Source organism: Anomaloglossus baeobatrachus, chromosome 2 (assembly GCF_048569485.1).
Source record: "Anomaloglossus baeobatrachus isolate aAnoBae1 chromosome 2, aAnoBae1.hap1, whole genome shotgun sequence".
Taxonomy (NCBI): domain Eukaryota; kingdom Metazoa; phylum Chordata; class Amphibia; order Anura; family Aromobatidae; genus Anomaloglossus; species Anomaloglossus baeobatrachus.
Genome location: NC_134354.1, coordinates 128,892,093 through 128,918,188, shown reverse-complemented (window position 1 = coordinate 128,918,188; position 26,096 = coordinate 128,892,093). Strand labels below are relative to the sequence as shown.

Genomic DNA, 26,096 nt, shown 5'->3' with positions numbered 1-26,096 from the left:
GTATTGGCGGTAGTTAAGGGGTTACGATGGCATCAAACCGGGAACAGTGGCCAGACCCATATACCTGGTAGCCAGTGGAAGTGTCACCTTAGGAAAGAACAGCTGAATCTTTTAGAAATGTAGGGACTGAAGGCAGATATATACTGAGGTGTTACTCCCTGACTGAGCTTTTAGTAATAAAACACAATAGGAGAAATGTATCCAAATTATTGGAAGGAAGAGTGAAGCAGTGACCCGTAGTGACCAGTATTTCAGCTCTGACGTGAATAAAAGTTATTAATAAATTACACCCTGTTCTCTTTAAGGGTGAAAGAAAAAATACATATACATAAGATATAAAATAAAACTATTACTATCACATGAAGTGAATTGTCCTGTTTATTGATGGTAAATGTCCTCTTAGGTTACTCTTTGCCACTAGTGATTGTAGTATGAGCTCTACCGAGGGCAGAGGATGACAGGTTGCCCTTGTTTTCATGTTGTGTTTATCCGTCGGCACTCAGGAGAGGAAAAACCCCCTGTGGGGGAAACCTCTAGGGAACCATGGCCTACAGATAACTGCCCTTCCCTGGGGGCACGAGGCAACATGCCATCTATAAGTCCTGGTCCACGGTCATTTTACTGACTCCCGGTAGGATTTTCATGGTCTCCAGGTTCTTCTTGTATTCGGACACTGCAGAGGACCAGATTGCAGCAAAATCCCCAGCCTCCAATAGGGAGGAGTGGATATGGCTGCATATTACAATGCAGGTCATAGCCCTCAGGACACTCCTAGTGGTCGAAGCAACATGCCATCTAGAAGTTCTGGTCTATAGTCATTTTACTGACTCCTGGTAGGATTTTCATGGTCTCCAGCTTCTTCTTGTATTCGGACACTGCAGAGAACCAGATTGCAGCAAAACCCCCAGCCTCCAATAGGGAGGAGCGGATATGGCTGCAAGTTACACTGCAGGTCACCACCCTCAGGACACTCCTAGTATTTGAGGCAACATGCCATCTAGAAGTTCTGGTCCACGGTCATTTTACTGACTCCTGGTAGGATTGTCATGGTCTCCAGCTTCTTCTTGTTTTTGGACACTGCAGAGTACCAGATTGCAGCAAAACCCTGCCTCCAATAGGGAGGAGTGGATATGGCTGCATATTACACTGCAAGTCACGTTTTTTCATTTCCACCATCTTATAGCCCTTCAGATCCTGTGGAAGGTGACCTACACAACAAGAGATACTAGGTTAGAAATAACTTTTATATCTTAATAGGGCATATGAAATGGGATTATCCTCATGTGAAAACACCTCCAAGTTTGGCCCTATGGGCCATCAGCATAATGTAAGCAGCACTCTGTAAGAGTTTTCCTGACTACACTGTGCTGACTGATTCACAGGACACAAGAGGGGGTTTCATGCTCCCTATCCCAGTCCCATTTACAATGACTCACCTGTGATGGGGTTTTTTAGGTCTCCGATGTTTCAGCTTTCTATTTCTTCTTTACGACCTTCCATCCATCATCAGCAAATGTGAATCCACAGAAGAGTTTTTGATTTTTCTTGGCCATTCGTGGTTTAATGGCTTTGGAAAAATTGACATCTTTCATTGTATCTGATGTCATCACTGGTGGCTGTGGACAGAAGATACAAGAACTAGTGTTCATAAAAAGACACACAATAGAGATGTACTGCTGTCACCATATTCTCTGGGTCATATACTTACAGGTGGTAGGTGGAATGGTGGAGGTGCTTTGCCGCCTTCTATTTCTGTCCAGTTGATCTCCATAAAGAATGGATGTTCTCTTATGTTGTCCACAAATTTCTGCCGACTCTCTGGTGACTTATCTAAGAGCTGGAACATATAATGAAGAAGTTTATTCAGTCTCCAGTCGCTTTCAATTTTTATTGTTGTGTTTTTCATTATATTCAACCACTTTATTACTGAGATGTGGCATTATACTCACCCCCTCTATGACGGCTTTGACGTGGGGGTCCAGTTCTTTTGGGAAGGCGGGATCATCATTGATCAGTGCCTTCTTGATATTCTCATCAATTTCATCTTCAACGAAGGGATATCTGCCAGTAGCCATCTCATATATCACAACACCAGCAGAGAACCAGTCCACTGCTTTGTTGTACGGCTTCTCTAGAAGAATCTGTGAAGACATAAAGAAGACAATAAGAATATTGCCCAGACAGCAGAAAACATGGAGATGTCCAGCCTTTTATTGAGAAGACTCAGGGACATGTAAATGATTCCTCACCTCAGGAGCCATGTATGCAAGCGTCCCGGCCCATCCTGAAGTTTTTGCATTGCCAAAGATGTTCATCACGGCAAGACCAAAGTCAGCGATCTTCAAATGACCATTGTTGTCCAGTAAGATGTTGTCTGGTTTTATGTCTCTAGTAGAGGAAAGAGATGACAAAATACCAAATGTATTATATTAGCTAGGCTGAAGATCCCCATTGTGACCTGAGATAAGAAGTGTCTACACAAGGGCATTAGGATGAGAGTATAAGACTATTCATACCAGGTCTACATAGAAGATGTGCCACACTTACCTGTGTATGATGCCACTGGTGTGGAGAAACTGCAGCCCACAGATCAGCTCAGCTGCAAAAAATCTGATGCGGAAAAAGAGAAAACCATCAAAATCCAATATTTCATCCACTAAACTAAGAGACTGATAATGACATAAAGCCGAATATCTCTGACAACACTTATCTTAATCTAATATACAATGTTCTATCTTACCTGGTGGCTGGAATGGGTAAAGGGGCATTAGTTGTCATGAAGCCTGTAAGGTCTCCTCCACTCAGATATTCCATGGCGTAGAAGACGTGTTCCTGTGATAAAACAGAGGAGATAATAGGGGTTAATGGTATATTGTAGGTCGGGGACACTGGTTGCACTGATTTTAATCAATGTTCTTCTAGGTCACATTCTTGTAACAAATACTATGGCTGTGGCTAGAAGAACATTGCACACAAATTGGCACATAGACTGTATTCATTTAATACATTGATGACTCAGAACTGTTGGATTATGAGCCACTTACCTGGGACTGGAAGGTGGCAAAAGCCCGAGAAATGAATGGACTCTTCCTAGTCATCTCCAGAACCTGTCGCTCTATCAGGACTTCATCTCTCGAGTCCTTGACTAGGAGCCTTTTCTTCACCATTTTCACTGCCACTTGTTTTTGGCAGGCCTGATGTGTGGCCAACATGACCTGGAAGAAACAGAGCTTTAGAACTGGAGGAAAGGTTCGTCCTGCCATGAGATGTGATGAGAAGATGTGAAGCAGTGATGCTCCTAGAGTCATATTACTGCTCCACATCACACACATGAGGAAGACGTTACCACAATCCCTAATACTTACTTTACCGTATGATCCTTCTCCAAGGATTTTATGGAAGGTGAAGCTCTCCACTCCCGTCACAATGATGGGAGATTCATCTGGTGTTGTACCTGATGAAGAAGGGAGAAATAAGATGAGACAAAGCCAATATCTGAATGTGAATATAATATTTCATGCAACTTAATCTCCATTTTGCTACATTATCTGACTTCTTATATAAATCTCAACTTTCACTGTTTATGTGATTTGTCTTTGTTCTTACTTTTTTACTATATATCATAACCTTTGCTCTAATTAAGCCTTCTGGAGCAAACAACCGCAGCACTACACAAGAAGATATGCCACTGCAGAACCAAAGTAGCAGACTATACAAAAAAATATATTATAGGCAAATTTCTTAGCATTACCAATAAATGAGATGCTTTTATAATTATGCAATTCATTATTAACAATGTGGTTTCATGAAATCTAACAATCTGTATTATGATTGGCTTATCGTCCATGTAAAATGATTGGCTTATATTCTATGTCCTGTTAAATTATTATTGGCTATTTTGTAAAACCTCCTCCTACTATAATAAAGAAGGGATAACAGGTTTGGCCCTCATAGAGAAACTTTAATGTACACACCGTGTGTCTGTGTATTTTGTTTTTCCATCCGGCCTCTCCCTAACACCAGAGGCACTTGACTTACAGACAATAGGCTGTAGGGGGCTTCATAGAAATATCATTTCTGGAGCCCACCGTATTGCTGCAGTAACAAGATAATACTCTTATCTAATGCTAATGTGGCCAACTACAGAGGGGTAGAACAGTAATAGGGGGTACCATAGAGAAACAACACCAGAATCATAATGATTGGGGTCTTACAAGGGCGGAAAATCCTGTCATTAACTAAATTTGGGGATATTTGGTTTCTGTGTCTTGGATCTGTACTCACCTGAGAGCTGCTCATTGTCAGTATCGGGGGACACACTGGGTCTATCAACAGTTTTGTACCCCATCTCTTCTTCCATTTTTTTCTTTTTCCTGATACTTTCCTGTATCGGGCTTCCAGATCTTTTTGAAGCTTTGATAATGGTGCCATGTTTTTCCTTTTTTTTCTTTTTCATGACACTCTCCTGTATCGGGCTTCCAGATCTTTTTGAAGCTTTGATAATGGTGCCATGTTTTTCCTTTTTTTTCTTTTTCATGACACTCTCCTGTATTGGGCTTCCAGGTCTTTTTGAAGCTTTGATAATGGTGTCATGTTTTTCCTTTTTTTTCTTTTTCATGACACTCTCCTGTATCGGACTTCCAGGTCTTTTTGAAGCTTTGATAATGTTTTGGTTGGTGCCATCTTGTTCACCCTCTGATGCTTCTATTCTGCTCTTTTTTGACACCTTACCAAGTCTCTCTCCCTTTCTCTTCCTATTATTCAGCTCCGTAGATGTCATTTTGGGCTGAGGAAGGTCCTGTCCACCTCTAGGGCGCTCCAGGATGTAGTATGGAACTGCTCCTTTAACAGGCCTTCTGCTTTACCGTAATATATTTTATATCAAACCAAAATTTGCTAAGCGCAAGAAAAATTACCCTCACCCACTAAGTGATGAAGACAACTGGGGGATATTTAGATTGCAGAGACATTCCATTGATTCCGTGACATCACAAAGGCAATTGTGACATCATCATATTCTAATGATCACATGACATCACAGAGGGACCAAAGCCAAAGGTCAAGTGACATCACAGCGGAACCAAAGCCAAAGGTCAAGTGACATCACAGATGGGCCAGTGACATGGCTGATAGGCCTGAGTTTATGAACAGTTGTTTGGTTTTTTTTTTACAGTTATTTGCCATAGAGACTTTATACTTCACACAGCTGAGGGTTTGCAACATTTGTATTCAGATTAGATATTCTTCTGTGAGCAAAACAGACTGGACTCTACACTGATGTAAAAAGTCTACATACTTCCGTTACAATGCCAGGTTTTTATCAAGTAAAACAATCCTACCAAGAAGACTCATTTAAGAACAGTTATTACACTTTATTGTCATCAAGAATCTGAACAAATGAATTGAGTAACAGAGGAGAGAAATAAAAGCAAAAAACTAAATGAATGTGATTACTTACAGTTAGGGCCATATATACTTGGACACTGACACAATTGTTGTTTTCTTTTACCTGTTTACTCAAACATATTCAAGTTATAGTTATATAATGGACATGGACATAAAGTCCTGACTTTTAACTTTCATTTGGGGGTATCCCCATTCAAATTAAATGAAGGGTTTAGGAATTTCATCTCCTTTATATGTGCCCCCCCCCAGTTTTAAAGGGCATAAAAGTAATTAGACAATTGATTCCCAGGTTGTCATGGGCCGGTGTGGGCAATTCCTTTGTTATATCATTCTCAATTAAGCACATGAGAGGCCTGGAGTTCATTTCAGGTATGGTACTTGCAGTGGCGTAACTAGAGTTCAATGGGCTCCAGTGCAAAATTTGGATCTGCCCTGCCCCAACCCCGCCACCCTTGTGGTACAGGATAATTATTTTGACACTTGGCTCCTCCATATATTATAATAAACTCCCCTTAGTCCTCTGTATATTATAATGCAACCCCATAGTCCTCTATATATTGTAATGTATCCCCAATATTCCTCCATATATTATAATGCAGTTCCCATAGTCCTCCATATATTATAATCTATTCCCCATAGTCCTTCATATATTATAATACACTCCCCATAGTCCTTCATATATTATAATGTATTCCCATAGTCCTCCATATATTGTAATGTATCACCCATATTTCTCCATATATTATAATGCAGTTCCCATAGTCCTCCATATATTATAATCTATTCCCCATAGTCCTTCATATATTATAATACACTCCCCATAGTCCTTCATATATTATAGTGTATTCCCATAGTCCTCCATATATTATAATGCAGCCCTTATAGACCTCCATGTATTATAATGCCCCCCATAGTCCTCTATATATTATAATACACTCCCCATAGTCCTGCATACAGTTTAATGCACCCCTATAGTCCTCTATATAGCATTATTTAGCCCCGATATAGTATCATGTAGTCCCCATATACAGGATAGGCCATAAGTATGGATACACCCTGATAAATTGGAAGTGGTTGCTGATATCACCTTACCGTTTGGGGCATATTAGTACATTAGAGGCTATCTTTGAGGCCAGGTGACGCCCATGGCGGCCATCTGCAAAGCCACCATTTTGAATTCAGCTTTCATTTTTTCAATAGGATGGGGGTCATGTGACACATCAAACACATAGAGTATTGCACAAGAAAAACAATGGTGTGCTCATTTTTAACGTAGCTTTAAGATTCATTATCGAGTTATTGACACATTTGTGACATGGAAGAGATACTAGGTTAGAAATAATTTTTATATCGTAATAGGACACATAAAATGGGATTATCCTCATGGGAAAACACCTCCAGGTTTAGCCCTATTGGCCATCAGCAGAATGTAAGCAGCACTCTGTAAGAGTTTTCCTTACTACACTATGCTGACTGATTCACAGAGCACAAGAGGGGGTTTCATGCTCCCTATCCCAGTTCCATTTACAATGACTCACCTGTGATGGGGTTTTTTAGGTCTCGGATTAGGTGTTTCAGCTTTCTTTTTTTGCTTTATGACCTTCCATCCAACATCAGCAAATGTGAATCACCAGAAGAGTTTTTGAGTTTTTTTGGCCATTCGTGGTTTAATGGCTTTGGAGAAGGATAGGACATCTTTCATTGTATCTGATGTCATCACATAAGTGTCTACACAAGGGCTTTAGTATGAGGGTATAAGACTATTCATACCAGTCTTATAAATAGGGATTTATAGGGACTACACTATGTCTTTACTGCACTGTTAAGTATTTTTAGGTTTCCTGATGTAAATTGTGAATTTTTCCTAATTGTGTGGACCCCATTTACTTTTCCCTCTTTTTCACCAGTTTCCTTCTTCTTACCATTAAATGGAGCCATTTTTATCTTGATAGTTGATGCACACATGTTTTGTATTGGTCTTTTTAAAAAAAATATTACTAAAGTTATTTATATGAGTCTTTTTGCAAATCTGTGAGCTATACTTAGATAGAATTGCTCCACATCCATATTCAATGAATTTATGTTTGTTTTTTGATTTGTTTGATGGCAGGTTTTCTGTCGGGCCATATTAATCGTGATCAATGGGCATTAGAGGCCTGTGATGTTTTTCCAAACAGGGAGTGTATAAGAGAGCCGACTATTCTAACCAGGCCTGGACTGACCATAGGGCAATTCTGGCAAATGCCAGAATGGCCGGTCCCTGTAGTGGGCCAGTGCCTGTAGTGGGCCGCTGTATCTGCAGTCACCGTCACGCTCCTCAGCGGTGTGTGCATGTCGGTGACCACAGCTTCCTCCTTCCTGTGCAAATGTATTTGCGTCTTTCAGACGTAAATACATTTGAACAGCGCGCCGGGACTGAGCCCCGCTTCAACGTGCAGCAACGTGATGAAAGCAGCACCTTGCTGACGTTATCATAGTGCTGCAGGCGTCACACAGGAGACATCAGGAAGTGGTAAGCGCTCCATGGAAGAGCCGAAGATGGCAGGTTTAATTAATGGGTATGAGTGGGGAGGGGCTAAGGACACATAACGGGTAACATTTGTGAAGGAACACAGCTTTGTGACAGACAGAGGGGGAGCCCCTTTTGCCCGCAGGCGCTGGCCCTGGGAACTCTAGCTGTGGCGGTAGCTGTATTTCCCTTCACGGTTGAGCGGTTGCCTTCAGTCGGGTCTTTGCTGCTGGGAAACCCTGGAGGTTCCCGTCGCTGACTGATTTGACCGGTTTAACGGCGACTCCAAGCCTGGTCGGGGTCCGTAGGCCCTGCCGAATGGTGCTGGCTTCTCTTCGCTCCCCGGTCCGGTACCGGCGGGCCACCGCCCGACCCCGGTCCTTACGGTTGTGCGTCAATTGGCCTCGCCTGCATACGGTCACCACCGTCTGCCAACCTTGCTGTCGGTGCCGGGGCCACGTACCCGGACACAGACTGCTCCTTTACCACTTCACTCCTTCACTCTCTCCAAACTACGCCTACTCCTTTCCCGCCTCCAGGACTGTGAACTCCTCAGTGGGTGGGGCCAACCGCCTGGCCCCACCCCACCTGGTGTGGACATCAGCCCCTGGAGGGAGGCAACAAGGATTTGTGTGACTGATGTGCCTAACCGGGGTGTGGGGTGTGTTGTTGCAGTACCTGTGACGTCCTGGCTTGTCCAGGGCGCCACATTATACATGGAGGCTTGGAGAGGCTGACTGCTATATTATACATGGAGGCCTAGAGAGGCTGGCTGCTATATTATAAATGGAGGCCTGGGGAGGCTGGCTGCATTTTTATACCTGGAGGCCTGGAGAGGCTGGCTGCTACATTATTCATGGAGGCCTGGAGAGGCTGTCTGCATTATTATACATGGAGGGCTGGAGAGGCTGGCTGCTATTTTATACATGGACGTCTGGGAAGGCTGGCTGTATTATTATACATGGAGGACTGGGGAGGCTGCATGCATTATTATACATGGAGGACTGGGGAGGCTGGCTGTATTATTATACATGGAAGACTGAGGAGGCTGCATGCATTATTATACATGGAGACCTGGAGAGGCTGGCTGTATTATTATACATGGAGGACTGGGGAGGCTACATGCATTATTATACATGGAGGACTGGGGAGGCTGCATGCATTATTATACATGGAGGACTGGGGAGGCTGGCTGTATTATTATACATGGAGGACTGGGGAGGCTGCATGCATTATTATAATGGAGGACTGGGGAGGCTGCATGCATTATTTTACATGGAGGCCTGGTGAGGCTGGCTGCATTATTATACATGGAGGACTGGGGAGGCTGGCTGCATTATTATATATGGAGGTATGGGGGGGCTGCATAATACAAAATGAAGGACTCCTTATACATGGAATATAGGGGTGCATTATGCATGGAGGAGTATGGGGCTACATAATACAATATGAAGGTATTATGGGGCTGCATTATAACACATATAGGACTATGGGGGCTACATTATAATATATGGAGGACTATGGAGCCTACCTTATACATGGACTATGGAGGTGCATTATAAAACATTGGGGACTATGTGGTGCAGTATAATATATGGAGTACTATAGGGTGAATTATAATATGAAGAACTATGAGAAATTCATTATAATAATTGGAGGGCTACTTTATACATAGAAGACTATGGGGCTGCATTATAATATATGGAGGACTATGGGGTGAATTATAATGCATGGAGAACTATGGGGTGAATTATAATATATGGCGAACTATGAGAAATTCATGATAATAATTGAAGGGCTACTTTATACATGGAGGATTATGGGGTTGCATTATAATATATGGAGGACTATGTGGTGGAGTAATATATATTGAGTACTATGGGGTGAATTATAATACATGGAGAACTATGGGAAATGCATTATAATACATGGAGGACTATGGAAGGGTATTCTAATATATGAAGGGTTATGTGGGACCCTTTATACTATTTGGAAGGCTATGTGGGGGGCATTATTGTGTTTGGAGAACTGTATATTAGGGGGGGACAAAGATACAATCAGGGGATGGGAACGTTTTGTGCTGAGGGAGAAATGCTCTTTCCCTCAGCACCCAGCTTTCCCATGCTCTGCTATACATCTGCTCTCAGCACCCAGCTTTCCCATGCTCTGCTATACATCTTCTCTCAGCACCCAGCTTTCCCATGCTCTGATATGGGAAAGCTGGGTGCTGAGGGAAAGATGTATAGCAGAGCATGGGGCAGCTGGGTGTCGAGGACAAGATGGATATCAGAACATACAGTAAGAAAGCTGGGTGCTGATAGAGGGATTTCAGATCACGAGAAATCTGGGTGCTGTGGGTAAGAGCCAAGTGTCAGTATCATTATCCTGAGTGTCAGTGTCATTATCCCCTAACCCAAGTGTCGGTGTATGTGGAGGGGGGCCCAGGTCTGAACTTTGCACCGGGGCCCATCAAACTCTAGTTACGCCACTGGTTCTGATCTTCTATTATCAGAAACCACATGACTGTCTATCACTCGTGATACACCAGTGACAAGAACCATGCAATAAAGCCCATAGTGTATGAATACAGAACAGTCTCATTGTTAGAGATCCTCCAATAAAATGAGCATGCTGATATCACCAATATAACTAATATATAAGTAATAGAAAATAAAAGAAAAGTTCTGTGTACCATGGCATAGTCGTAAAAATTCTCAAACTAAGGTAAATGGTCAAAAAATGTTTTTTTTGTGAGTGATCAAATCCTGGAATTGATTGTCAGATGGCCTGGCTGTTCATGAACATTAGTTGGGTCCACATTCCGGAGTATACAGATGTGGGCATGTGGATGAGAATGTGTCTGAATAAAAGTTTTGTATGTGAGTGATCAAGTCCTGGAATTGACTGTGAACTGGTGTTAAATGTGTTTTACTGATATAATTGTTGTTTTCATTACTTGTCCAATACAAATATCTCCTGCCCCACAATTTGGTGTCATTCATTGTAATTTAATTAATAATTGATAGATATGTGGTAGATCCAAAAGCAGAGGGTGACACAAAAGCGGGCTTTACACTCTGCGATCTCGCTAGCAAGATCGCAAGTGATCGTACCCGCCCTCGTCGGTTTTACGACACGGGCAAATCGCTGCCCGTGCCGCACAACCTCGCTTACCCCCGTCACACGGACTTACCTGCCCTGTGACGTCGCTCTGGCAGGCGAACCGCCTCCTTTCTAAGAAGGCGGTTCGTGCGGCGTCACAGCGAAGTCACACGGCAGGCGTCCAATAGAAGCAGAGGGGCGGAGATGAGCGGGACGTAAAATCCCACCCACCTCCTTCCTTCCGCATTGCCGGTGGAGGCAGGTAAGGAGATGTTCGTCGCTCCTGCGGTGTCACACATAGCGATGTGGGGTGCCGCAGGAACGAGGAACAACATCACTAATAAGCAGAAAACGATTTTTTGTTTCAGGACGACCTCTCCGCGGCAAATGATTTTGACCGCTTTTGTGATCGTTTAAGGTCGCTCATAAGTGTTACACTCTGTGATATCGTTAATGACGCCGGATGTGCATCACAAACACTGTGACCCCGACGATAATTCATTAACGATATTGTAGTGTGTAAAGCCCGCTAAACGCTGATTGTGATGTGCACATGGAGCGATAATACCGGGAATCACCCCTCCTACCATGCTTGCTACAAACCCAGCATTTTTTTTGGGGACAGTTTTGGATGGGAGTGGGAGAGACGAGAGGAATTAAATGGTGCTCTGACAGTCTCTGGAGATCCTCCGAGTCGACAGCTGCCTCCTGTGCCCCTGAGTTAAATAGGAGCCACTCAACAATATTCTCCTGATACTGGAGGAAAGTGTGCGCTCCTTAAGTCTTTTTGTAAAGGACGTAGTGGTTATAGGTAGCAATCTGGATGAAGTAGATTGCTAGCTTTTATTCCAGGACTGGGTCTTTTACTTGACCAGATATGGCTGAAGCACCTACTCTGATATGTCAACGCCTCCCATGAACTTATTATACTCTCCTATATATAGCGGTTTCTCATTGTTCCTGGTAGCACCTCTGTCTGATCGCATGCAGGGTGGTCAGCATGTAGACATCCTTCCGGCCATTCCATTTCACTGCAAATAATTTCCCACTTGCCAGTGAGAAAGATGCTCTCTTCTCCAAACAATTGAACAGCAACTGAGGGGAAAAACCTATTCAGTTTTTTGTGACTTGCCGACGCCTGAATTTGCAACGCGGAGGGATTTGTATAGGGTGATACTGGTATAACAATTGTCGGCGTACATGTGGTAATCTTTATCTAGAAATGGGGTCAGTAACTCTAAGAATATTTTACCAAGAATGCCAAATGTCTGGGGGCAGTTTGGTGGGTTGATTTGGTAGTCCCCACCTTCATAAATGAGAGAAGTGCATGTGTGACGCCCTGGCCTATCAGGTCGTCACAGGGCATTGTGCAATCTGCCCTCCTGCACAGTATCCACCCTCCTTGGTTACGGATCCTGGTCCTTTTGTGTTGCTAACAGCTTGTCCAATCAAAACCCTAGGAACAATTCCCACTTTAACCTAACAGACACACCATTTCGGGGGCCTAAGGGGAATAGGGCCGCCCACATGGGGGGATGGTGAGGGGAAAGTGAGGAAAGTGTCAGTTGAGCTTGGAGAGTTGAGGAGTGGAGAGTGAAAAGAGAGGAGGTAGTGGTGGCTCTCGTGAGGAGAGGCCATGGAGGAGAGCTCCTATGTACTAGGTGGCAAACGGTGGTTTGGGTCTGGTAGGAGCTGGAACCCCGGTCGCAGGGGACAGTGTCAAGGGGCACAGACTGCCGAGGAGGGCGGCCGGCGAGCTTGAGCTATCACCGGGCAGGGTTAGGGCACGACGGGTTACGTGGACCCTAGACCGGAAAGTAGCTTCACGTGTTCTGGTAATTTACCCGACGGGGGTGAAGACTTCAAGTGTCATCCCCAACCCGCTCCAAAATCGGGGTACTAGCGCACTGATGGGATTGGACTTTCCTAATACAGTCCAAAGAAATCCTACGTGTGAACCTTGAGAGCAAACTCACTCCGTTAGCCATACGGGTGAGCGGGACCCGAAGAGTTTTATACCCACGGGTCCAATAGAGGCAGAGGTGCCAAGGACAAGGCCGCAAATCAACAGCAACACCAAACGCACGGACCCCAGCGTACTCCCCACAGGCTGCAGTGGTGCTCAGAATTCTGGTTTACAAGCTGTCGGTGTGGTTATTCCTGGACTGAGTGAGTACACTGAGACACCCCTGTTCCTACCCCAGCGGCACCCATTCACCAACCTTCCGACGGGCCCCGGAACACAAACCCCCCTACCCACGGAGGGGTTAAAACATCACGCTGCTACACCTTCGTCACCGGGCTCCCCAACCGCAGCGGTGATCCCTCACATTACCATGCACCGTGGGTGGAATTACGAACCTTACTTACAAAAAACCCCTGTATATAACCGCCCTTTCATTTGAGTGTCCGCATGGACCCCCCGGATCCGGAGACCCCTCGAGCCACCGCGGCTCTGGATCCGAGCGGCTCGGCCGCTGACACGGGGGCGATACACATGTGTACCGGGTTGTGCTCTCGCACATTTTGTATAGTTTTATACTGCAGTTTGCTCACTTGGAGGAGATAATTTGGCGGAATGACAGAATGACATGACAATGACAAAAATCAAATGAGTTAAACTTAGTGACATCAACTTTTAATCCATAGGCTTCTGAAAACTGGGGAAGTTGTGATGGAAAGGACTGTTCGGGATACCTCTGTGAACAGGTGACTGCAGAACTTGGCCCTGACGCTGACGTTTCAGCAGTGACGACTGACTTTGCTACCATCGGGCTGTGGGATCCAGTGGAGGAAGCAGAGTCATCACTATCTGAAAACAATTCTGCTTTAGAGCCAGATTTTATATCCACCCCGCAACTGCTGGAGCAAAGCAGTGAGTACGCCTGCTCCATAGTAAACACTCCGAGGGCAACTATTGTATATTTCTGCTTGCCTAACATAAAAGAAAAAACCTAAAAGCTAACCTAACACTAGTAACCCTATACCTAATCCAACACTGATATTTCTTTGTTGTATTTTATGATTTTTCTTTTTTAAATTTTTTTTTATTACTTTTTTAACTTTTTTTAAAAAAAACCCTAACACTAAACCCTAACCCAGATAATGGCAAATAAAAAAATAAAAATAAAGTCATAAGATTAAAATAAAAAACCCCAACATAATCTGATTAGGGGGATGACACGGGAGATGGCTGTGGGGGCGATGATCTGAGGGCGATAATCAGGAGATTGGGGAAGGATTTATTGATTTGATCTGGAACTTGATTCTAATTTCACTGACAGGACGGCACTTGTATCTCTCGTCTCTCCCAGTACAACTACAAGGGGAAAAGAGAGAGGTACATAATCGCCGTTTTTTAACTCGCCTTGCTTGTGTTCTCCAGGTTCTTTGTTAGCCCTGGTAGCTAAAACCACAGAGATTTTGCAGCTCTGGCAGCGCAATTTCCTTATTCACTATTCCCTCAGTGACCGCCATTTTAATGCGTATTGGCGGTTGTTAAGGGGTTACGATGGCATCAAACCGGGAACAGTGGCCAGACCCATATACCTGGTAGCCAGTGGAAGTGTCACCTTAGGAAAGAACAGCTGAATCTTTCAGAAATGTAGGGACTGAAGGCAGATATATACTGAGGTGTTACTCCCTGGCTGAGCTTTTAGTAATAAAACACAATAGGAGAAATGTATCCAAATTATTGGAAGGAAGAGTGAAGCAGTGACCCGTAGTGACCAGGATTTCAGCTCTGACGTAAATAAAAGTTATTAATAAATTACACCCTGTTCTCTTTAAGGGTAAAAGAAAAAATACATATACATAAGATATAAAATAAAACTATTACTATCACATGAAGTGAATTGTCCTGTTTATTGATGGTAAAAGTCCTCTTAGGTTACTCTTTGCCACTAGTGATTGTAGTATGAGCTCTACCGAGGGTAGAGGATGACAGGTTGCCCTTGTTTTCATGTTGTGTTTATCCGTCGGCACTCAGGAGAGGAAAAACCCCCTGTGGGGGAAACCTCTAGGGAACCATGGCCTACGGATAACTGCCCTTCCCTGGGGGCACGAGGCAACATGCCATCTATAAGTCCTGGTCCACGGTCATTTTACTGACTCCTGGTAGGATTTTCATGGTCTCCAGGTTCTTCTTGTATTCGGACACTGCAGAGAACCAGATTGCAGCAAAACCTCCAGCCTCCAATAGGGAGGAGCGGATATGGCTGCAAGTTACACTGCAGGTCACGACCCTCAGGACACTTCTAGTAATTGAGGCAACATGCCATCTAGAAGTTCTGGTCCACGGTCATTTTACTGACTCCTGGTAGGATTGTCATGGTCTCCAGCTTCTTCTTGTTTTCGGACACTGCAGAGTACCAGATTGCAGCAAAACCCCCAGCCTCCAATAGAGAGGAGTGGATATGGCTGCATATTACACTGCAAGTCACGTTTTTTCATTTCCACCATCTTATAGCCCTTCAGATCCTGTGGAAGGTGACCTACACAACAAGAGATACTAGGTTAGAAATAACTTTTATATCTTAATAGGACATATGAAATGGGATTATCCTCATGTGAAAACACCTCCAGGTTTGGCTCTATGGGCCATCAGCATAATGTAAGCAGCACTCTATAAGAGTTTTCCTGACTACACTGTGCTGACTGATTCACAGGACACAAGAGGGGGTTTCATGCTCCCTATCCCAGTCCCATTTACAATGACTCACCTGTGATGGGGTTTTTTAGGTCTCCGATGTTTCAGCTTTCTATTTCTTCTTTACGACCTTCCATCCATCATCAGCAAATGTGAATCCACAAAAGAGTTTTTGATTTTTCTTGGCCATTCGTGGTTTAATGGCTTTGGAAAAATTGACATCTTTCATTGTATCTGATGTCATCACTGGTGGCTGTGGACAGAAGATACAAGAACTAGTGTTCATAAAAAGACACACAATAGAGATGTACTGCTGTCACCATATTCTCTGGGTCATATACTTACAGGTGGTAGGTGGAATGGTGGAGGTGCTTTGCCGCCTTCTATTTCTGTCCAGTTGATCTCCATAAAGAATGGATGTTCTCTTATGTTGTCCACAAATTTCTGCCGACTCTCTGGTGATTTATCCAAGAGCTGGAACATATAATGAAGAAGTTTATTCAGTCTCCAGTTGCTTTCAATTTTTATTGTTGTGTTTTTCATTATATTCAACCACTTTATTACTGACATGTGGCATTATACTCACCCCCTCTATGACGGCTTTGACGTGGGGGTCCAGTTCTTTTGGGAAGGCGGGATCATCATTGATCAGTGCCTTCTTGATATTCTCATCAATTTCATCTTCAACGAAGGGATATCTGCCAGTAGCCATCTCATATATCACAACACCAGCAGAGAACCAGTCCACTGCTTTGTTGTACGGCTTCTCTAGAAGAATCTGTGAAGACATAAAGAAGACAATAAGAATATTGACCAGACAGCAGAAAACATGGAGATGTCCAGCCTTTTATTGAGAAGACTCAGGGACATGTAAATGATTCCTCACCTCAGGAGCCATGTATGCAAGCGTCCCGGCCCATCCTGAAGTTTTTGCATTGCCAAAGATGTTCATCACGGCAAGACCAAAATCAGCGATCTTCAAATGACCATTGTTGTCCAGTAAGATGTTGTCTGGTTTTATGTCTCTAGTAGAGGAAAGAGATGACAAAATACCAAATGTATTATATTAGCTGGGCTGAAGATCCCCATTGTGACCTGAGATAAGAAGTGTCTACACAAGGGCATTAGGATGAGAGTATAAGACTATTCATACCAGGTCTACATAGAAGATGTGCCACACTTACCTGTGTATGATGCCACTGGTGTGGAGAAACTGCAGCCCACAGATCAGCTCAGCTGCAAAAAATCTGATGCGGAAAAAAAGAAAACCATCAAAATCCAATATTTCATCCACTAAACTAAGAGACTGATAATGACATAAAGCCAAATATCTCTGACAACTCTTATCTTAATCTAATATACGATGTTCTATCTTACCTGGTGGCTGGAATGGGTAAAGGGGCATTAGTTGTCATGAAGCCTGTAAGGTCTCCTCCACTCAGATATTCCATGGCGTAGAAGACGTGTTCCTGTGATAAAACAGATGAGATAATAGGGGTTAATGGCATATTGTAGGTAGGGGACACTGGTTGCACTGATTGTAATCAATGTTCTTCTAGGTCACATTCTTGTAACAAATACTATGGCTGTGGCTAGAAGAACATTGCACACAAATTGGCACATAGACTGTATTCATTTAATACATTGATGACTCAGAACTGTTGAATTATGAGCCACTTACCTGGGACTGGAAGGTGGCAAAAGCCCGAGAAATGAATGGACTCTTCCTAGTCATCTCCAGAACCTGTCGCTCTATCAGGACATCATCTCTCGAGTCCTTGACTAGGAGCCTTTTCTTCACCATTTTCACTGCCACTTGTTTTTGGCAGGCCTGATGTGTGGCCAACATGACCTGGAAGAAACAGAGCTTTAGAACTGGAGGAAAGGTTCGTCCTGCCATGAGATGTGATGAGAAGATGTGAAGCAGTGATGCTCCTAGAGTCATATTACTACTCCACATCACACACATGAGGAAGACGTTACCACAATCCCTAATACTTACTTTACCGTATGATCCCTCTCCAAGGATTTTATGGAAGGTGAAGCTCTCCACTCCCGTCACAATGATGGGAGATTCATCTGGTGTTGTACCTGATGAAGAAGGGAGAAATAAGATGAGACAAAGCCAATATCTGAATGTGAATATAATATTTCATGCAACTTAATCTCCATTTTGCTACATTATCTGACTTCTTATATAAATCTCAACTTTCACTGTTTATGTGATTTGTCTTTATTCTTACTTTTTTACTATATATCATAACCTTTGCTCTAATTAAGCCTTCTGGAGCAAACAACCGCAGCACTACACAAGAAGATATGCCACTGCAGAACCAAAGTAGCAGACTATACAAAAAAATATATTATAGGCAAATTTCTTAGCATTACCAATAAATGAGATGCTTTTATAATTATGCAATTCATTATTAACAATGTGGTTTCATTAAATCTAACAATCTGTATTATGATTGGCTTATCGTCCATGTAAAATGATTGGCTTATATTCTATGTCCTGTTAAATTATTATTGGCTATTTTGTAAAACCTCCTCCTACTATAATAAAGAAGGGATAACAGGTTTGGCCCTCATAGAGAAACTTTAATGTACACACCGTGTGTCTGTGTATTTTGTTTTTCCATCCGGCTTCTCCCTAACACCAGAGGCACATGACTTACAGACAATAGGCTGTAGGGGGCTTCATAGAAATATCATTTCTGGAGCCCACCGTATTGCTGCAGTAACAAGATAATACTCTTATCTAATGCTAATGTGGCCAACTACAGAGGGGTAGAACAGTAATAGGGGGTACCATAGAGAAACAACACCAGAATCATAATGATTGGGGTCTTACAAAGGCGGAAAATCCTGTCATTAACTAAATTTGGGGATATTTGGTTTCTGTGTCTTGGATCTGTACTCACCTGAGAGCTGCTCATTGTCAGTATCGGGGGACACACTGGGTCTATCAACAGTTTTGTACCCCATCTCTTCTTCCATTTTTTTCTTTTTCCTGATACTTTCCTGTATCGGGCTTCCAGATCTTTTTGAAGCTTTGATAATGGTGCCATGTTTTTCCTTTTTTTTCTTTTTCATGACACTCTCCTGTATCGGGCTTCCAGATCTTTTTGAAGCTTTGATAATGGTGCCATGTTTTTCCTTTTTTTTCTTTTTCATGACACTCTCCTGTATCGGGCTTCCAGGTCTTTTTGAAGCTTTGATAATGGTGTCATGTTTTTCCTTTTTTTTCTTTTTCATGACACTCTCCTGTATTGGGCTTCCAGGTCTTTTTGAAGCTTTGATAATGGTGTCATGTTTTTCCTTTTTTTTCTTTTTCATGACACTCTCCTGTATCGGACTTCCAGGTCTTTTTGAAGCTTTGATAATGTTTTGGTTGGTGTCATCTTGTTCACCCTCTGATGCTTCTATTCTGCTCTTTTTTGACACCTTACCAAGTCTCTCTCCCTTTCTCTTCCTATTATTCAGCTCCGTAGATGTCATTTTGGGCTGAGGAAGGTCCTGTCCACCTCTAGGGCGCTCCAGGATGTAGTATGGAACTGCTCCTTTAACAGGCCTTCTGCTTTACCGTAATATATTTTATATCAAACCAAAATTTGCTAAGCGCAAGAAAAATTACCCTCACCCACTAAGTGATGAAGACAACTGGGGGATATTTAGATTGCAGAGACATTCCATTGATTCCGTGACATCACAAAGGCAATTGTGACATCATCATATTCTAATGATCACATGACATCACAGAGGGACCAAAGCCAAAGGTCAAGTGACATCACAGCGGAACCAAAGCCAAAGGTCAAGTGACATCACAGATGGGCCAGTGACATGGCTGATAGGCCTGAGTTTATGAACAGTTGTTTGGTTTTTTTTTACAGTTATTTGCCATAGAGACTTTATACTTCACACAGCTGAGGGTTTGCAACATTTGTATTCAGATTAGATATTCTTCTGTGAGCAAAACAGACTGGACTCTTCACTGATGTAAAAAGTCTACATACTTCCGTTACAATGCCAGGTTTTTATCAAGTAAAACAATCCTACCAAGAAGACTCATTTAAGAACAGTTATTACACTTTATTGTCATCAAGAATCTGAACAAATGAATTGAGTAACAGAGGAGAGAAATAAAAGCAAAAAACTAAATGAATGTGATTACTTACAGTTAGGGTCATATATACTTGGACACTGACACAATTGTTTTTTTCTTTTACCTGTTTACTCAAACATATTCAAGTCATAGTTATATAATGGACATGGACATAAAGTCCTGACTTTTAACTTTCATTTGGGGGTATCCCCATTCAAATTAAATGAAGGGTTTAGGAATTTCATCTCCTTTATATGTGCCCCCCCCCAGTTTTAAAGGGCATAAAAGTAATTAGACAATTGATTCCCAGGTTGTCATGGGCCGGTGTGGGCAATTTCTTTGTTATATCATTCTCAATTAAGCACATGAGAGGCCTGGAGTTCATTTCAGGTATGGTACTTGCAGTGGCGTAACTAGAGTTCAATGGGCTCCAGTGCAAAATTTGGATCTGCCCTACCCCAACCCCGCCACCCTTGTGGTACAGGATAATTATTTTGACACTTGGCTCCTCCATATATTATAATAAACTCCCCATAGTCCTCTGTATATTATAATGCAACCCCATAGTCCTCTATATATTGTAATGTATCACCCATATTCCTCCATATATTATAATGCAGTTCCCATAGTCCTCCATATATTATAATCTATTCCCCATAGTCCTTCATATATTATAATACACTCCCCATAGTCCTTCATATATTATAGTGTATTCCCATAGTCCTCCATATATTATAATGCAGCCCTTATAGACCTCCATGTATTATAATGCCCCCCATAGTCCTCTATATATTATAATACACTACCTATAGTCCTGCATACAGTTTAATGCACCCCTATAGTCCTCTATATAGCATTATTTAGCCCCGATATAGTATCATGTAGTCCCCATATACAGGATAGGCCATAAGTATGGATACACCCTGATAAATTGGAAGTGGTTGCTGATATCACCTTACCGTTTGGGGCATATTAGTACATTAGAGGCTATCTTTGAGGCCAGGTGACGCCCATGGCGGTCATCTGCAAAGCCACCATTTTGAATTCAGCTTTCATTTTTTCAATAGGATGGGGGTCATGTGACACATCAAACACATAGAGTATTGCACAAGAAAAACAATGGTGTGCTCATTTTTAACGTAGCTTTAAGATTCATTATCGAGTTATTGACACATTTGTGACATGGAAGAGATACTAGGTTAGAAATAATTTTTATATTGTAATAGGACACATAAAATGGGATTATCCTCATGGGAAAACACCTCCAGGTTTAGCCCTATTGGCCATCAGCAGAATGTAAGCAGCACTCTGTAAGAGTTTTCCTTACTACACTGTGCTGACTGATTCACAGAGCACAAGAGGGGGTTTCATGCTCCCTATCCCAGTTCCATTTACAATGACTCACCTGTGATGGGGTTTTTTAGGTCTCGGATTAGGTGTTTCAGCTTTCTTTTTCTGCTTTATGACCTTCCATCCAACATCAGCAAATGTGAATCCCCAGAAGAGTTTTTGAGTTTTTTTGGCCATTCGTGGTTTAATGGCTTTGGAGAAGGATAGGACATCTTTCATTGTATCTGATGTCATCACATAAGTGTCTACACAAGGGCTTTAGTATGAGGGTATAGGACTATTCATACTGTTAGGGATGTGATTATCATTATTATGAGTATATAGGAGTTACATGGAGATATCCATAAAGAACAAGATTTAAGATGTTGTTTGAACTGTACCCCACATATCTCTTGGCATAAGACTCAGACAGACAGTCTGGGCTATTCTTGTGACAAGTGAATAATGCTGACATTGCTTAATATAAATGAGGAACCAAGCACATTACAGTAAATTGTATATCACAGAATAAGCTGTTCTACTTTATCCAATAGGAGACGTGTTACGTATTCTTGGCACCTAGCCAATAAGGTTATATATATTTGTAACACTTCCGGAAATAAATCAGTCTTGCTTTCTATTCATATCTGAGCACGTCTCTCTGGTGTGAGTGAAAGAGAGGGTAATGCATGCTACCACGAGTGACTCATAATTTGGACTGCAGACAGTTTAAGAGGGATGCATGATTAGCTTGCATCAACCTAAATTACGGCCTTCTCATTTGGCGCCCAACGTACCTTAGGACGGAGCTCTGGATGACGGACAGCCATGCTGACACCTTCAGTCGGAAGGCAACTACACGAGAGGTGGAGAATTGCGCAACTCCAGCTGCAGGTGAGACAATTTGTATAATCTCACCTTGCAAACCTCATGCGTGTACTTGCATTTCGAAGGGGGGGTTGGGCTGTCCCAGTCTAGACACCTAATGACCGCCATCTCGCATGAGATAAGCCGTCCTAAGAGATCCCACACCAAGGTGGTCAGGTTCACCTTAAGCTGTCTGTAATTTATGTAATGTGGTTTTTGTCTGCTCTTTGAGAAAAGCAGAAGTTCTATAGTTTCGTGTTTCTCTGAGTTGAAAGTAGAGGAAAATGAGGAAGTTGTGATATACGCTGGATACATATATATGGATATATATGGTTATATCTGCAGGTGAGATCAGCCACCTGGATGGTGTATATAGTGTCCTTATTGTTATGTCATTGTATTGACCTGTGTCTACCTGTGTAAAAATGTCTGTCTATTTGCAGCAGGTGGAATACTTGCTGGTATCGCTCTAATCACTGTGTTTGTTTGCAGCGAGGTGGGCTGCAAAAAGAGGAAGTTCTATGTGCTTTGTTCGTTCGTACTTGCAGGTTACGATAAAAGAGGAAGTTGTGTCACGGGAATATACTTTGATATATTGAAGTATATTGAAGCTGGTTTATTCTATGAGTGAAGGAGAAACTGGAAAAAAAAATAAAATTAACTGTTGTGTATAAGAGGAGATACACTGGTGTGTTAACAAGCCCGGTCGATAGTTGATGTTTGATAAGGCCTTGGACGGACCTGATCTTCGGGGATAGAAGATTTGGAAGGGTTTTCTATGTACATGTGCAGTCTTGTATAAAGTTACAAAAGTGGGGGACTGACCCTGACTGTTACTTGGTATGGTGTTCCTGCTAAGCAGTGAGTTTAAGTTGTACTCATTGGTCTTGTTTTAGTGGATGTCAGTGTATTCTTACCTAGGAATTGAATATACTGGGGAAAACCCTTGATGTCAGGCTTAATCATTGATTATTGATGTTCTGGACGGACCGTTCAAAGAAGGTGTATATAGTGTGAACAGAGGTTACCAGTACATGAAGTAAGAGATAGTGAGGGTGAATTTAGTATCTATCACCCACGTGACACCTCTTCCTGGTAGGACAACCTGTCAAGTTATGGTTTGTGGACTGAGGTAGAAATTCTATGTATTCTGTGGATGTGTATAGTCTATGGTCCAGAAGAGGAAGTGGATTACGGCATAGCAGACATCCAGATTGACGTGTTAGTTTTGGGTTGTATACCCTTGAAGCATGGGGTCTAATCAGTCCACACCTGTCAAGTTTTGTTAAATAAGCGAGGGATCTTGAAAGATAAAGATCTCCTTATGGATGCTGAAGCATGGTATAGAACGTCAAAAGATGATAGAAAATTGGCATAGTAGATATTTCTATATTGCACCAGATCAGAAAATGGCATCTCAGGAAGTGGCCAAGCCCATTAGGAAACAACGCCCCCCTCCTTATAAGTCGTCCCCAGAGGGTTGGACTTGTGTAGTTTGTCCCCCTGCCCACCAAACGCCCTCCCTAGCCTGCCCAGACGTCATTTCAGGTTGGGCCGCACCCAGTTCCCTTTTCCAGCCATCTTAAGTCCCAAGGCCACTGGCCTATTTGTTGCTGGAGCAGCAGAAGACACCAAGGGGGGGTCAGGAAGATGACAATGATTTAACAATGATCCACCCCACCACCAACACTGTCCCTAGTAGAGGTAAACCACAGGTGCTGTCCTTATTTGAGGACGTCAGGCCACACATGGCATCGCACCATTATTCCGATAGTCCCAGACAAGAACGCCCTAAATATGTGACATGGAAGCCTCAAGAGGCTGCAGTCCTTGTGAAGGAACACTGAGATATATACACCTATGAGTGACGTGTCATCAATAATTGATGTTTGATACCTTGGACCTGATGTACAGGTGCAGTGTTAAGGAACAAGTGGGTGAAAGAGCCCTGACTGTTACCTGGTACGGTTTTCATGCTAAGCAGTGAGTTGAACGTGGTATGTGTACTCACTGGTCTTGTTTTAGTGGATGTCAATGTATTCTTACCTAGAATTGAATACATTGGGGGAGACCCCTAAACTTTGGTCTTAATCGGAATTATTGAGTATTCGATAGACCGTTCTCATGGAGGTGTATGTATATCGTGAATTCTCTCTCTGACATAATATCTCATATATAGTTTTCCCTGAAAGATGTTTTCACCCAGATTAAAGCTGGGAATTCTTTCTGGCCAGTAATGGAGCCAGGTTTGCAGTGAGGGTGTATGTACCTTATCACCCAAGTGACACTGGAAGATGTTTTATGTATAATGTACGCAGTTTTTGGTGTGAAACACCGTAGGAGAAAAAAAAAGAAAAAAAAAAAACAGGGAAGTGTTAGGTTCCATTTCAGTCCTGTGAATGAAATTCGGTGAAGTTTAGTTGTAAATGACACACGTATGTTGAAATGGAGAAGAAAGATACATAAGCACTGTGTCCACGTAAGCCCACCCCATTATTCCTGTTCTGAATGTAGATTTCTTTCTGTCACTCAGTGTTTTACTCAGCCCTGGGTGGGGTATGGTATGGGGATATTATTGCAGGGGCTGACAGGAGATAGGGATACGCTGGAGGCTCGGCCCTGACCACCATCAGGTCTACCGTCGAGATGAGGGCGAGTACAGGGTCCCTAGTTACAGGGTCAGCCCAGGGGTCCCTATATAATCCATATTCCCGGTGACAGATTGAATACCTCCTGAATGTAGATGTCACAATACATGACATCTTTCTTTTCACTCCCTCCCAGGACTCTTCAGACGCCATTTTTGGCCAACACCTACTTCCTCTTTTAGCGGCTGTTTCTTATCGGTAATTATCTTTAATGGATGTTTTAACTCAGACACTACATAGTTCATCTTTAGACGCCATTTTAGTCCAGCCGACACCCAGTTCCCTATTTTTGTTTTAGCAGCTACAGCCACTGCTCTGTTTATTGCTGATGAAGCAGGGACTGCAGAGGGGGGATATAGGGACCTGAAACACACACTCCGTTTTATACAATTTAGTAGACCATATAGACTGCTCACTATTATTCCTGGTGGACAGTGAATATTTTTCTGCCTATGGCAGTTGCTGCTTAGCCTGGTTTGAGATATTCTCCCTTGTATGTTATCCTGCCTGATATCTTGCACAATCTCAGTTCCCTGATAGAGAGGGTGGAGGTTCATGTGGTCCCAAGGGGACATTGATCATCAGGAGTTGACATATATTAGAGTTTTTCGTTGGCAGCACCCAGTAATCCTTTGTGTCTTAGTTTGCAGGGTCTGACAGGAGATAGGGATACGCTGGAGGCTCGGCCCTGACCACCATCAGGTCTACCGTCGGGATGAGGGAGAGTGCAGGGCCCCGAGTTACAGGGTCAGCACAGGAGAGGTAGAGTAGATACGCTCCACTGCTTTTTCCTAGTTGTGTAGATGTAGTCAGGGGGGTGCTGCTTGGTAGTTTCCAAACCCTCTTGTGCTCTTTTCTCTTTCCCTGGGGTTTTAGGGGATCTTAGTTTTTAGAATTTCAGTGTTCTCCTGACCCCAAAGTTACACCCATTGCTCTTTCTTACAAACCTGGGTGTAGTCCTTTGTATCAGGTCTCCGAGAGCCCATATGCAAACAACTACAGCTGGTAAAGACCAAGACACCCTCCTTTAAGTGGCAAGACGTATGGAGATGAATCTAGCAGCTTACAAGATCACCCCACATACAGATGAGCTACAGTCACAGTCACCTGAAGAGTATCATCACGTCATCTCCAGCCCAGAAGTCATTCTACATGTTTGCCATGGAAGAAGATAGCAGTCCTTTGAACACTACTCAGCCAGATTGAACACCTACCTAAAGCACCAGTTGAAGATCAGTGCCCGTATGACATCACTGCTCCCTGACAAAGTCACCATCTCTCGGTGTGGGGTCCTTAATCCTGCTGAACTTCTCCCTCTTCCAAGGGGGGAGTGTCCCACCTCTGACACCTTGGTGGAAGAGGTAGTCGACTCTGGCATAGCTGAAACTCTGGATTCGATACCGTGACGGATACACCTTTGGACCCTGACTTAACATCTTTGCGGATGGATCACGATGTGCATCAAGAAGACGGTTCCACATGGGT

General features: G+C 43.0%; 2 protein-coding genes across 2 annotated transcripts; both read right to left on the bottom strand.

Moving 5' to 3' along the window:
* Window positions 1-379: 379 nt before the first annotated feature.
* LOC142285243 (protein kinase C delta type-like) lies at window positions 380-4,479 on the bottom strand. Its single transcript, XM_075333256.1, has 10 exons — window positions 4,285-4,479; window positions 3,366-3,454; window positions 3,045-3,215; window positions 2,741-2,832; window positions 2,548-2,610; window positions 2,250-2,388; window positions 1,950-2,141; window positions 1,709-1,837; window positions 1,437-1,616; window positions 380-1,208 (listed from the first exon to the last, which is right to left on the bottom strand). Exons 1-9 carry the CDS (start codon window positions 4,454-4,456, stop codon window positions 1,476-1,478), a joined length of 1,188 nt encoding a protein of 395 aa, XP_075189371.1. The 5' UTR covers window positions 4,457-4,479; the 3' UTR covers window positions 380-1,208; window positions 1,437-1,475.
* A 10,400-nt stretch (window positions 4,480-14,879) lies between these two features.
* Window positions 14,880-19,309, bottom strand: LOC142285226 (protein kinase C delta type-like). The gene is made up of 10 exons (XM_075333255.1): window positions 18,587-19,309; window positions 17,668-17,756; window positions 17,347-17,517; window positions 17,043-17,134; window positions 16,850-16,912; window positions 16,552-16,690; window positions 16,252-16,443; window positions 16,011-16,139; window positions 15,739-15,918; window positions 14,880-15,510 (listed from the first exon to the last, which is right to left on the bottom strand). The coding sequence occupies exons 1-9, from the start codon at window positions 19,161-19,163 to the stop codon at window positions 15,778-15,780; spliced, it is 1,593 nt and encodes a 530-aa protein (XP_075189370.1). The 5' UTR covers window positions 19,164-19,309; the 3' UTR covers window positions 14,880-15,510; window positions 15,739-15,777.
* Window positions 19,310-26,096: the final 6,787 nt, after the last annotated feature.

Coding starts and splice junctions, on each gene's coding strand:
- LOC142285226 (XM_075333255.1), bottom strand. CDS start 19,163: ATGACATCTACGGAGCTGAATAATAGGAAGAGAAAGGGAGAGAGACTT. Junction 17,135..17,346: donor TTGCCACCTTCCAGTCCCAG/GTAAGTGGCTCA, acceptor GTTTTATCACAG/GAACACGTCTTCTACGCCAT. Junction 15,919..16,010: donor CACCATTCCACCTACCACCT/GTAAGTATATGA, acceptor TTCTGTCCACAG/CCACCAGTGATGACATCAGA.
- LOC142285243 (XM_075333256.1), bottom strand. CDS start 4,456: ATGAAAAAGAAAAAAAAGGAAAAACATGGCACCATTATCAAAGCTTCA. Junction 2,389..2,547: donor ACCAGTGGCATCATACACAG/GTAAGTGTGGCA, acceptor TTCCTCTACTAG/AGACATAAAACCAGACAACA. Junction 1,617..1,708: donor CACCATTCCACCTACCACCT/GTAAGTATATGA, acceptor TTCTGTCCACAG/CCACCAGTGATGACATCAGA.